This window comes from Echinococcus granulosus (genome assembly GCF_000524195.1).
Source record: "Echinococcus granulosus chromosome Unknown EG_S00006, whole genome shotgun sequence".
Taxonomy (NCBI): Eukaryota; Metazoa; Platyhelminthes; class Cestoda; order Cyclophyllidea; family Taeniidae; genus Echinococcus; species Echinococcus granulosus.
The window spans coordinates 1,334,057-1,347,664 of record NW_020170386.1 but is presented as its reverse complement, the minus strand read 5'-3'; the positions used below and the strand labels follow the sequence as shown (position 1 = coordinate 1,347,664).

The following is a 13,608-nucleotide window of genomic DNA, read 5'->3' as shown; positions in this document are numbered from 1 at the left end:
AGGGAGTCCTGGGACGCCACAATAGATTGCATAAATCTCCATGTAGTTACGCCGCCAATTAGATTTCTGCGGGTTGTACTTCCGCTGGTTGGAATGGCATCCGGACCATGCCAGTGCCCTCTCAGCCTCCTGCACATCAGTAATACACTCTTCTACCATACAACCATGACTTCTGACTAAGATGTAGAATAAGTGAACTAAAATTTGGTATATGTTTGTTAATGACTCGCATTTTTGAAAAAACCTACTATTTATACCCATTGTACCATTTTAATCAGTCGTGTGGAACAACGACCTTTATTTGAAGTCGCAACAAGCTATAGCATTAAGCGAGAAGGTTTACCATTACGCAGAGCGAGTTTGGGAAGACAGATGGGCCTGTAACTCCGTACCACTATGTAGCGTCCCGCGACTCCTTTAAGACAAAAGAAGGCACAATACTCGGGCAGAATATATATATATTCAGCACGGAGAAGGTGTCTGGGCTATTGGCATGGCCCAAAAGGCCAGCCCACCCAGCGAGGTACAAGGGGGCTAATTCCAAGTACAAAAGTGGCGCCTCACCAGAACCAAGGGATAAACCACTATCGTATTACAACTAGCTAAGGCTGAAAAACTGTTTACTTGGGAGATCACCAAAGCATTGCAGCTGAAACTTTATTGGGCTTAAATATCAAGGGCTTAAGTGGGAGATCAATTTGTATAATTCGAACACTAGTGTGAAGCGAGACTCGTCGGTCTCCGCTTCCCTATTTCTAGCGTTCTTAGGCATGCCCGGTTGATTCACTTTTGACATCTTTATTAGAGGTGAGAAGATGGGGAGGGAAAATACAATGTTCAAGAAGGAGGGGAGCTGTAGTCACTAGGTACGGGAGAGGACAATCTAACCAAGAGATTCAAATTTTTTGCCTTATCCCTGAGAGGTACATTAAAACAACGTAAGTATTACACTAGAACCACCAATATTAGTTAGGTGGCATCTAAAATAACTAATCTTAGTAACTCAATATCACTTTTAGTAAGATGTGCCTCTACTTGAGATGCTTTTTGGCAATTTATTACGCCTCCTCCCTTGCTGTTATTTGCATCTACTATAAGAGCAACAAAAGTACTTCGTTTTAACGCCTCGCATCGATTGGTACAGTTGTGAGGGCTTTATGAGATGGTTCGTGTCTCTGCCATTCGTTACATACAATTTACCTTTTTGCTTGTACAAGTGCAACTTTGATATTACAACACTATTTATGTAAACTTCAACTTTTATGACTGAAAAGAAGCACAGGGTGGCGAGTGTAGATGGGGAGCAAGGCGTGACACCTCAGTTAATGGGTTGTCTGAATGTCTGCGTCGAGGATATGCGTTACCTTTATACGCCAAGCTGCTTATTTGAGTCACTGTGTCTTTTTCCTGCCAGTATGTTTTTCCAGTAACTGTTTTGTTGGTCTTTACGATTCTTTGCCCAATAATCTTAGGTATTTCCAGTAATATTTTGCCTCCATATTCCAACTTTTATTTCCTATGTGTCTTGCATTGTTGAATCTGTTACCTGTTGGATTTATTTCGTGCGAGTAATACCGCGCGAATTTTCTAGCAGTTATCTGCAAAGAGGTGATTATTAGGCTTTAATATCCAATTGGCATACATGCAGCTCTGCTGCTCATCCGCGTTCTGCGGTGGTTGTTCCATCTAATATCTTTGATTTTTTAGTGTAATGGATTTTAAGAACTCTACAACCTGTTTATGTACTACCCCTTCCAATGGCACATTTCGCGAACTCATTTTTATTCAAGCTGGACCTTCGTCCAATTGGATTGGTGCCCATTTTTGGAATTTACAGGAGAGCAGTCTGTTTCAGAGGTCGGAGGATAGTTGCTTTTACCTCCCCGCGCTCTTTCGAATAAATGTAAGGGGTTCTATGTCGTCTCTTCGGCCTCGCCTGATTGCTATTGATACCCTCGGTAGCATACGTACTCCTCGAATGGAAATGTCTTCTGCCACACCTTCTGTCACCGTGGCCTGGGATGGCGACATTCAAACAGTCAGGCAGGACGATGGTAATTTTCAACTCCAAATGAAGTAATTTTTTGTTCATTGTAGTATTAAACGTTTTGTTTCATTGGCGTTAACTCATTGGCTGTCTTAAAATCGCTACTTAATTTTGGCACTCCTTTAAAGTTTATTAAATCTAATTGCTTTATTGACTGTTTCTTTTATATTGGCGACCTCACACTTCTTGATTTAGTGGATTGTCTCATGTTCGCCTTTCAGTGAGCATTCGCTTGAGGTCAGAGGAAAGATTGACGAGATTAGGGAACTTGAGGTGTCGAAATCCCGCTTCTGGACAGACTGTCTGCTTCCAGCAGTGAAACGGAGGTGGAATGGTGAAGACACGGTCGTTGTTCTACGCGAATACCTGGACTCCTCATCGCCCGGTGACGTTTTCGCCTCACCCTCCCGTTCTAGCAATGCCTCTACATCCGCAGCTAAAGACAACGACTCAACCTCCTTTTCATCATTCGCACAGGTGAGCCAAATTTCGTCAATTACAACAGACCTCACCACTAACTAAATCAATTTTGATTCAGCATAACTTACCCATTTCCCCATCACATCTGTGACTAGTGGCTATTTCATTCACCATTGGATGGTTTGGCAACTAAATCTCGATTTTGCATCTTACACTTTACCTTATCCTGTAGTATTGCCTTTCATCATAGAAAAGTCAAAGCTCATTAGTAATGCTTATCATTTGTCTCTATTACTCATTGTTTCAATCATTAATAACTATTTGTCCTCGATACATTCACCTTATCATATTCGCAAGTTAACTTAGTTTGTGCTTTGTCACTTTGAGCGTGTTATTTTGACTGTGAATGTGGCTTTATATTACTCAAAGTGTAAATGATGTGGACTAATCCTTACGAAGAGACCTTGTTCTAAATTTCAACAGTAGTTATATCAACCTTGCCTTTATAGTCTACATGTTTAAACATGTGTCCGAGCTAACGCCTCAGATATGTACCTTTACTCATTATAGGGTCTTGATCTGTATCGCGAGGGTGGGGACGCTTTCGAGTATTTTGAGGCTTATTTCCACCGGTTGGTGGAGGAATGCGACCGACCGAACGGTTTTTCCCTTCTCGTCGACTCTGACTCCGGTTTTGCCGGTGTGGGTCTTCGCCTGGGCGAGTTTCTTAGTGAGGAGTTCGCAAAACGCCCTGTTTTCACTTCCGCTATCTCCTCCTACTTCCAGCCCTCTCAACTTTCGAGCCGGTGGTCTACTGTCTGCCTCAACCGGCTAACCCTCTTCACTGTCATGGAGGAAGCCACGAACTGGCCCTCCTGCTCTGCCTGGATGCCAGTGACGGACACTGGCGATGCCTGCGCCGCCTCCAGTCGCTTGGCTGCTGGACTGGCAACCCTATTCACTCCCATCTTGCTCAACCGTGACTACAAGTACTCCTCTGAACTGCATGGTTTTATCAATTCATTAATACCAACGCACAAAAAGGTGCTCGCTCCTCTGCTTTGTTGAGTATTCCTACTCTAATTGTGTTTACAAATTCAATTTTCATGTGTTATCATCGTTTACCCCTGGAAGCAGTGGTATCTTAGTATATTTACTCTAAATTGTTTTCAGATGATGTCACTGTCATTAACTACTCAGGATATCACGACGAAGCTTCAAGAAGACCAGATATGGACACATGCAAATACTTTCAGTATGTGTCACGACACGACCCAGGTGTCATCCCGTCCCCGTTCCCTAGTTTGTCAGCTTTCGACACGCGGGTTCTTAATGGAAGAGGGCAGTTTTCTCCCCTACCTGCCACGGTCCCGCGGTTATGCTTGCTTCCTTGAGGAGGGTGTGGACCCACAGCTATCCTGCTCCCTGCCGGCTGCTCCCCTCACTCTTCCACGACTAAATGGGACGGAGACTTTGCTCTGCACCCAGCCCGTGCGCTCGCGTGCTTGCGCACTCATCGAGGCCGTCAGTCATTGGACTGCTGAGAACCAGTGGTTGGCCCGAGGGCTGAAGCTTCACATGGACTGCGCATTCCGCAAACCTCTCAACCCTTACCTAGAGACCGATGAACTGCGTCAGCTGCAAGAGTCCGCTGTGGACCATCTTGTAGAGGCTTACGCCTCACCAGATGGCTGAGTTTGTGCACTGCTTCTGTGTGCTACTGTTAATACCTCTTACGTGAAAAAACGCGATTGACGAGATCGAGGACATTTATCCCAGGGCTTGGGGACATGTACACTGTTCTAGGAATTTGTACAATAAGGGCGGTAGCACAGGCATAAGCCGATTTAGATTACAGATGATCAAATATAATTTCGTATGGTGTTAAACTAATAAAACCCTAGAAACTCTTCTATTTCAAAGTTTTGGAAGTTAGTTTTGGGGAAATAGGATTCTCCTCCCCCAAAACCACTGTATCATGCTCTCGCCTACCCTCTCGGTCAGTCAGCGGCTAACTAACCTGCTAATACTCCCGTTGGCAAGAGGCCCACTGCCCCGAAGGTCTGCGTTTTTTGCAATCGGGAAGTGGCCAAGAAATCAGCCAGTTTAACTAGATGATGCAATTTTTGTGGCATCATCTGCTTCAAACGTTGGCTATTTGGTTAATGCGCTGGCAATTCGAGTCTTTGCAGGTTGTACTACCACCCGTGGCTTGTCCTGATAACATCCCAACTCATCCGTACGTTATTGACGTGTTGCTGTTTCCTACGGCTGCAGGAAAGGCTCGGGGTGATACAGTCTATTTTCCCCCGCCTAGGAATTGGGTAGATTAGTGTCAAGAAGGCCCGTCTAGGGAGACGCTACACATATATTTTAAGATCCGCACACCGAATAACAAATGTACACAAAAACAGAGATGTGACAAATGCAATCACGTTAACAAGCTGTCACAAATGCGGGTAAGCTCTTGATTCTCTTGGGCCTACAGGATTAAAAAAAGTGTAGGTAACAAACAAATCAGTAGACTGCCATAAGTTACCAGGCTTACCTTTTGTTTTAGTTCAGCCTCGAGGGACCTTTGTTTCATTTCCATTTGCTTGGATTGAACACGCAGTTTGCTAAGCTCCTTTTCCATCTCGGTCTTTGTCACCTCCTGATTTTCGAGGGCCCTAGAGCAAAAAAGGGATTTCGTAGTCTGATTTGCTGCAGAAGATTTACCTGAGCTGAAGAGGCAAATTATGGGAAATAAATTCCACTTAGTAGCCCCGTCCAAAGGCGCGCAATTTGCCCTTGCACCAGAGGCAAATAAGTAAACAATAAAAGGTCCAGTTAAGAAGGTAAAGTGCTGAAGCCTTTCTTATGATTGTTACGGGAAGAAAGACGGGACCTACCTTTGAATCTTTCCAAGACAGTATTTTTGATAGGTCACCCCTTTCTCCGACTGACGAGTGTGCTTCGTTTGGAGAGCTTCAATGCGTTTCAACCACTCATCTTGACTCTAAAACAGCGAAAAACGATAGAAAAATCCAAATGTTGGGAGATTAGCAACTGAGAAGAAAGGGAGGAGTGGGAGGACTCACAGCCTCGGCCTTTTCGATCGTTTCACGCATGCGCTCGTGTCGTCGCTGTGATTCTAGAACGGCATTGTAGAGGGTAGCAGTCTGACGACGTGTCTCAGAGACTTCGTTACTAGCCTGGGCCCTTGCACTGGCCGCCGCAAAGTGCACCTGACTGCGTTGGTCCAAAGCCTCCTCAAATGCCGTCCCATATTTGATCAATACCAACCTTAGCAACAGACGCAACACAGCCTAACTCGGTGAAAGGAGCGTTATTCAAATTTTCACTCAAACTCAAACTAAGGCACAGGAGCCAATGTAACTTAAAGAATCTAAGTCAATCGGAACTATAGAGGAATAAACTGTCATAAATTAATGAAAAGGAGTTACTAGTGAGGACTAAAAGGATAACTTCTCAAATGTCCTCCTGGCCGAATCGACACAAATAAAATAATCAATGTTTGACAGCACAAAAAACATTTGGCTAGGAAATGAAAGGAAAATAAAATCTAGGCATCAGCTTTACTACAGTTACCATATTCACTTAGTACCCCATTAAACGTGTTGTGTGGGAAATATGAATGTGCAATATGCATACAATAGAAGTGTGGATGAGTGGTAGCAATATTTAGCTTATTCATTCCAGTATCACTTTTTTAATACTTTGTCCCGAATTTTGTAGAAGATGCAAGTAGGGTTACGCTGAAAGGGAGAAATCACCACAAAATATCCTCTTTGGCTTTAAGCGCTTTTATTTCCCGACGAAGTTGAGCCTTCGCCTCAACAATCTCTCCTCTCCCTGTCGGAAAAGCAAGTTGAGTCTTCGCCTTGTGGGCCGAATGCCTCGGTGCTGGTACCGGTCCCGTAGGGACGGGAAGCACCGGGAGTCGGTGAATGGCGCGGCGTCTAGTGACTATTACCGACACCTGTAAGGGTGGAAGAGGGGAAGACACGACCCAATTCTATGAGGCAAAGCCATCAAAATATACAGAACAAAGTAATGCACGAAAGCAGTACGCGTTGCAAAAGTGTAATTTGACAACAGCCCTGAAACAAATGAAAATCAAACGATATCCATATAGATGATCTCAACGCTCACATCTGGTGATACATTCTCTTTGTCTTGCTCAGATTCTGTAAATGTAACGCTATTTGCGGCCTTACGCGGTGGTGGCTGCAACATGCCAGACGCTGCCGATAAATGCTCTGAGGATGGGCGGCTTGAAATCGAACAGTGTGAACTCTAAAAGGAAAGTGGTCCAGTAAAATTAATCTTATGTAGGAAACGATGCGCGAACGATGATACACGCCAAACGCCTAGACATTTGTATTCATATGCCTAACAACGTTTAATAAATCGGAACATGATATATGTCAGGTTTACTTAGTTAACTACACTTAATTCAAAGACCAATTAAAAGGGAATCCTAATTTTTCTAACTATTCTGTTACACCTACTAACAAGCAAACAGGTAACGTTTTCATTTCTTTTTACCAGCACAGCATGACCGAAATCCTCCAAGTCGACTAAGTTAGGTTGAGTTTGGCGCACCCAACCAGGGATTTGAAAGAATTGCCTGACAGTTGTTTTGCAGTAGTTAATATGCAATAAGGTGAGGGGTTTTTCCAAATATAAACTTATTAATGATGTTGCAGACTTCGCATTCACATTTTCAGAAGTAGAAAAAAGGGTGCTACTGCTCAATTGAGGTGAGAGCTGCTCAAACGTAGCCATTTCACACCGTTTCGATGATCGGTGGGATACCTCACTGCCCTCATGTGATAAGCCCTTAATTGAACTTTCTACCGCCCGAGAGACGAGTTCATCCTGTGGTTTAGCCTTGCGTCCATAGACGGTGGATTTTGAATTTCTTCGCGAATTTATAGGTATGGAGGAACGACCAGTGGACTTCTGAGTTGTGTTCCACTCCTCATTGTCACTCATCACGCTGATCATCATTGGAAAGGGTGAGCATGAAACGCGCGGTTTAAAGAAAGATTGAGGAGTCTGCGGAACATAAAGCCCTAAATTGGAACCCTCAAAGTTGGTTGTACAAACATAAAAAGAAACTCACCAATTCGGTATCTGGTTGTCCAGGACCTTCCGGATAAACAGCGCTAGATTTTGTGGAAGTATTCGCTTCCAATTTTGGCAAAACCACATCCACAGTAAAATCCCCAAATGCTTCTCGCGATGCCGAACAAGCAAAAGTGTCTTCCGATATTTCTGGCTCTGCAGAGAACACACCTCGAGGAAAGATCTCCCTCTTAGGTGAACTATTAACGCCTGGGAGTAAATTTTTATTAATTTTTGAAGCCTCCTCCTCCGCGGTGGTTTTGTTTAGAGAAAAAGATGATGTTAGATCGGCGTTTACCAATTGTGGTGGGCAATGTCCAAATTGGCTAGGTGGAAAGCCTTCTACTTCTGAAAGAAGCCTCGAGTGGGATGAGGAAACGGCATCCAAGTTTTCGAGATGAGTCGAGGACCGATGGGGGGATGGTGGCATCGAGCGCCTTGGAGAGAGTGGCACGCTTACGGCGTCTGAATAGACCGAGGACTCAGTGTTCGGGCCACATTGCGTGTCCTCCATCATCGCGCTGCGCAGACGAACGACGGGCAAAGGCGATATCGATGTATTCCTAGCACCCTTCGTCTCGTCACGATCGTGGTTGGGTGAGAAAAACACTGCAGAGGTGCAGAATTGCATAATTCCATAAAGCTCCAACATTTTCCGCTGGGACAATTTGAAGTATAAACAAATCAAAAGCTCAAGAGTGCTATTCTACCTAACACCGATTAAAGGCGCTACTTTTGAAGGGTTATGTGAGGTGTTTAGGAAACATCGTTCAAACCACGGATTTTAGCTTTCTGGTATCAATTAGGCGTAGTGAACTGATTTCGAACGTAAAATTAAGAGTTGGCAGGAGGATGGGAGATTCCGAAAACATACCGTCATCATGTTCTGAGTAGCTGTCTGCAATGCCAATCTTTTCAAATGCATTAATGAGACTATCCTCACAAGGTCTATCTTGAACAAGTCCCACGCCGTCAAAACTGTGTTCAGATATCTCGGCAATCTGTCTCGACGCCAATGCCCAGGGAGAGAGGAGGGAGGAGACGACACCAGTGAGGAGCTTTGAACTTTGCGTTAAAAGGGGCGAAAAAATGGAAACTGACTGAGGTGACGTTGTTAACTGCGACGAGATCGAACCGGCGATGGGATGACCCATGAGGGTGGTCCAGCCGTGAACAAGTTTGGAAAAACTGTTTCTTTTTTGTGTTGAAAAACCTGGATGACCAGGACTGTGGATTAAGATAAGAAACAATAATTGCGCCTTCTCTGAAATCGTAGCACAGTCAGATGGTGAAAAAATTCGATGATTGGAAGTCACCGCCAGGCATTCTATTTGGCCGGAGCCCGAATCAGAATACCAAGATAAAGTCCGTTTCTTCACATTAATACAACAATCGGAAGATACATTAATATGAAATTAATGAACTCACTTTTCTCTTATAGGCAGTGGTGAAGAAACGGATGCAGACAATGAAAATTGGTCTAAAATTTACAACGGAGTTTAGCAAGCTTATGAAAAAACATTTCGAAGGCAGATATAAGCCAGTAAAACTCATCTTTGTGAAGCATTTGCATAGTGTGGGTTCCCAGTATTAGTTTGCACGCAACCCCGGTAACAAGTTCGCTGTGTGTTGTGTTTAGTTATTTTTCTCATTTACCTGAAACTGAAACTAAATATTTGCCCGGTTGCATCAATATTTCTATATTAAATTCGGCAGTTGAATGAAAATCAGGTGGGAAAATATTCAACTAAAACTATCACGTAAACTTGTTCCACCGCGATAGGAATGGAGCCACCAAACTTTGCTGATCGAAAAAAGATGACTGGGAGCACCAGAATATTGCTTGGCGGTAATCACGCTGAACAAAATAAGTGCTGGAATTGTTAAACTCACACGGCAAGTTCTGCAGTCCTGTTTACCGTTATGCCTTGCAAAGCACGCACAGAATGCATCTTAAGTGCCTTGGGAAAAAATTAGTGCAAGCCCAAAATATCTCAAATAGCATTTCCTTAAAGATCTATTCACATATGGCCATGTAAAACAATGACTCGACTATGATTAACACTACAAAAATTACCGGAAAAAGCAATTCAATGACCGAGAATAAAGTAACTTCACCAGTGTAGGTGATATGACGAGGTTCACCAACGTACATGCAATAAAACGTAAGTTAGTTTTCTAGTGCCAGTGCAAAAACTTAAGGAAACAATGGAGCATCGCTAATCAGTTGACCTGACATGATCATTAATGATAGGTAGTGATTGTTTTCATCACAGATACCAGAGCGTCACCTGTAGGTGAAGCTGATGCAGTAAAATCTGCTTCAAAATGATCTGGAGGGATTTTATCCATTGCTGCTGGGATTCGTTCATTTTGCGAACTCAACGCCTCTAAAAGGTGAGAAAAGTAAGAACTACTGAATTAACTACTTTGATTAAATCAGAAAACCTACAACAAAATTTATTATCCCTTTCTAAAGCGCCATCCCTTAGTTAATTCACCGGATTTACCATCGTTTGAAGTGAGTTGCCAATGCGCTGTTATAAATGGAACCCTATTACCAGATATGCAAATCAATCAATTTTGACTATGGTACAACAATGCATGTAGCATTTGGGTATTGCAGAACCTGTTTTTAGCGTTATAATTAGTTAAGCACAAAGACGACACATAAGTGTATTTCATGTTCCAGCTAGAACACCAACAATAATGTGAAGTGAGCCTTTGCATGCACCAACTTGACTCTATTCACGTTAATGTGTTGCTTAAATATTTTAATTCATTAATATTGGAGCTAGGACAATGTGATACATCATCATTATAGACCTGCATTTAGTGCTTGCCATTCCAACAGGCTAAACACGAAAGCAAACTGTCCATGATGACTCACGCGTGGCCTCTTGAATAACGTCCTCGTTGTGTCCTTTTTCAATGGCTCTGCTAACGCAAAGAGTGGAAGTCATTTTGTAAAAGATTAAATTGAGAGTAAACACAATATGAGAAGTGATAATAAAAAATTACTTCAAAGCAGATGCCAAAGCGGAAGTGGGGAAAATCTCATTTTACATTCATTTAATAATGCTCCGAATGCATTCACTTAATCATATTCCAACGAGGGCGTTTCACGGAACTCAACGATGAGCAGGCAGATGTCAGGAATAAAAGTGAACTCACACTGAAGACGGCTGTTCACACATGCCGGTCTCATCAAGCAGAGCTAGATCAGCCTCAGTGAGAGTGCTTTCCGGTGCAACCCACAGTGGTTTGGACACCGCAGGGTCGTCAGCACAGTGTAGAGATAGCAAAGAATCAGCCAGGAGCCGATCAATCTCCTCAGGTGTTAGCTGGGTGGACTTCGGACGATCACTCATCACTTATCTCTGGATGAAAGAAAGATTGTAGCAACTACGAGCATTGCTGCCCTAGCTATTCATGGGTAAAATCGACACTCAATTTCTCAAATTCCGATTCACTGCTACTTAAATACAGAGCAGGTAAATCTGTTAACTGATTCAGGTTACAGGCAAATCAGGAAAATCTGGCTCGCCACCATGAATCACACTTGCTCCAGCTCAAACAGAAAATGCATCACTGACACAATAACAACCATAGTTATGAAACGTCCAATAAAATCACATTTACTTCGGATTTCAGATCAGATCTGAGTGTAGAACTCAAAGGATCAGCAGAGCGTGCGGCAGTAAACGGCAGCACCATTTACAAATATCTAATGAAATAAACCTTCCAGGACAACCAGTCACCTACGTAACCTCCCTGCCGTACACAATATCGAAAAATACAGGTGCAACCAATTTTGTGGCAAGCTTGAGACTTCAGCCGCTGATCGTAAAAACAATGACAAAAGACCCAAAAAAAATAACACCGAAGCTCACTGAACGAAACCATTAAGACGGCTTAGTAGAAAATGAAATTGAGACCTCGTCCCTAAAGTTAAGACCTCGGCAATAGGAACGATCAGTAAGCAAGCCCTCCGCACACATAAACAAGGTCAAACACCAACGGGGAAAATCCAACAAAGCCGTTCAACAATTTCTTTTTCGTTTATTTTCTGTTTCAGATGAATTTATACATGTGCTGACGCACAGGATGCATGCAGTCAACAACAAAAAAGAAAACACAAGAAAGTGGGTTTGCAAACGCAATGGGGTTAAAAACAGCATGCTTTAGTCCGAGAGGCGCTGCAGGAACTCCTCGAGCATAGCCTTGGACTGACTTGGTTCTAACGCCCTGTAGCGAATGTCCGCCTTGAGGGTGCTTAAAACATCATCCAACATCGTATCGTTTTCAGAGGAGTGGCGTTTTGCCCTAAGGCGATTAGAGAACATAGGTAAGAGAAATGTTAGCAAATTCCAAAGGCTGTTAAATGTATACTAATGATTGAAAAACATTCACCAAGAGCGGAGTCCAAGCATGAAGAAGGCTGCATGCAACATCTAAATCATGACTATCGTTTACAGGTTACCCATGTGCGATGCCAACCGGACACCATAATCTACTAGCCAAACACCGAAGAAATAGACGCACGATGACATTAATGAGGTCTTTTCCTTCAACATTTCACCGAAATTGTTCTTCGCCTTGGATTCGCGTTCACCGGCCCAATCACGGTATTCGGATTTCCATTTTTTCTCGGATGAAAGAAGCTTATCGAATCGTGGGTCGTCCCTGAAGATCTCCTTCACATCTTTCCAGGGAGTCCAATATGTAATCTAACAGTAAGGAGCACAACGGCACTTAAACAAGAGCCTAAAACAACGGAATCGGCGAAAATTAGCTTTAAGTAGGACGTGCAGAAATACAGAAATATGCAAAAATATGGGCAAGTTTATTGAAGCAGGAGTAGCCAAAATCGAATCGGTCAAGTTATTTGAAAAAATGGCTTTGCAGTTATAACAACCTACCGATTCATTACTATTGATAATCTTAAGAAAAGCTTCTTTAGCTTTCTTGCTGAGACCAGCAGTATAGGAGTCGAAGAGGCTCTCACGTTCACTCCTAGACAGGACATCTGCTATGCCATCCCATCTCGAGTCTTTTCGAAGGAGTTTTTTAGCCTCCTTCCATGAGAGTATCTCTGATTTAATTGCGTCGGTTAGAAGGGCATTGAAGTTGGCCTCAGCTTCTCGACGTAAATGAGATTCACGCTCACGATCCCGCTCTCTCATTGAGTTGGTTCGAGCCTCCTCAACTTCCTTCTTGCGTTCGCGTAAAGAAGCTTCCTGTCGCTCGCGCTTCTCCCGCTCTTTCCGCTTTTCACTATCCTCCCGAGAAGCGCTATCTTTTCCCTAAAAGGTCAAATCAAATCTTCGGTAAGGTGAGTCATAATTTGTCACGAAGGCCTTGTAACACGCAGCAGCATAGTAAACTCATAGTGTGAAGAAGCTAACCGCTAGTTAAGGTATGCAACTATATCTTAAGTGCAGTTTGCATGGGAGATGACACTAAATAGGTTCACTTAAAAATAAGGGTTAATTACATCATCCATTTTCTGAATATATTCGCGGAACCAATCTTCACGACGGCTTGAAGACTCAACCGCTCTATAACGCGGATCAAAGTCAATTTTCCTCTTCACACCGGACCAATGTGAGCGCCGAGATATTGATTTATGCTCTTTTAGGAGAGCGATGAAGTCCGCCTTAACCTATAAAAAATGCGCATGAATAAACAAAATTTTAAAAGGTGGTGGCTCAAATAGTGTCCACCTTCCGAGGACCTGTAATCCGAAAGCCCACTCATTGGCGAACTTTTGCGAAATAGCAGATACGAATTAGCTTAATGACTTTGCTTCAAGTATACGAGGAGACGACAATTTTAAACATTCACCTAAAATTGCATTTAACGTAACTCCCGAATAATTCGCGATCTGTACTTTAAAATACCACAAGGCATATACCACACCGCAAACTTCTTACTATTAAATGTAGACCCTTTTAAGCTGGAAATAACATTAAGAACTGGACAACGTAAGTGAAATTAAGGTAGAA

The 13,608-nt window shown here is 43.1% G+C and overlaps 3 protein-coding genes across 3 annotated transcripts; 1 reads left to right on the top strand and 2 right to left on the bottom strand. All coding sequences in view use genetic code 11, as the record gives it.

Annotated features, from left to right (window-relative positions):
* Window positions 1-1,338: 1,338 nt before the first annotated feature.
* EGR_01649 (hypothetical protein) lies at window positions 1,339-4,162 on the top strand (the record flags this gene model as incomplete). Its single annotated transcript, XM_024490898.1, has 5 exons — window positions 1,339-1,413; window positions 1,838-2,076; window positions 2,269-2,524; window positions 3,038-3,511; window positions 3,641-4,162. The coding sequence occupies 5 exons, from the start codon at window positions 1,339-1,341 to the stop codon at window positions 4,160-4,162; spliced, it is 1,566 nt and encodes a 521-aa protein (XP_024354763.1).
* A 736-nt stretch (window positions 4,163-4,898) lies between these two features.
* On the bottom strand, window positions 4,899-10,971 carry EGR_01648 (Transforming acidic coiled-coil-containing protein 3; the record flags this gene model as incomplete). Its single annotated transcript, XM_024490897.1, has 10 exons — window positions 4,899-4,949; window positions 5,016-5,136; window positions 5,359-5,465; window positions 5,548-5,752; window positions 6,244-6,449; window positions 6,623-6,766; window positions 7,193-7,531; window positions 7,599-8,209; window positions 8,475-8,827; window positions 10,775-10,971. The coding sequence occupies 10 exons, from the start codon at window positions 10,969-10,971 to the stop codon at window positions 4,899-4,901; spliced, it is 2,334 nt and encodes a 777-aa protein (XP_024354762.1).
* Window positions 10,972-11,784: 813 nt separating this feature from the next.
* On the bottom strand, window positions 11,785-13,360 carry EGR_01647 (Transcription elongation regulator; the record flags this gene model as incomplete). The annotated part of the gene is made up of 5 exons (XM_024490896.1): window positions 11,785-11,926; window positions 12,101-12,330; window positions 12,523-12,906; window positions 13,098-13,234; window positions 13,327-13,360. 5 exons carry the CDS (start codon window positions 13,358-13,360, stop codon window positions 11,785-11,787), a joined length of 927 nt encoding a protein of 308 aa, XP_024354761.1.
* Between the last annotated feature and the right edge of the window lie 248 nt (window positions 13,361-13,608).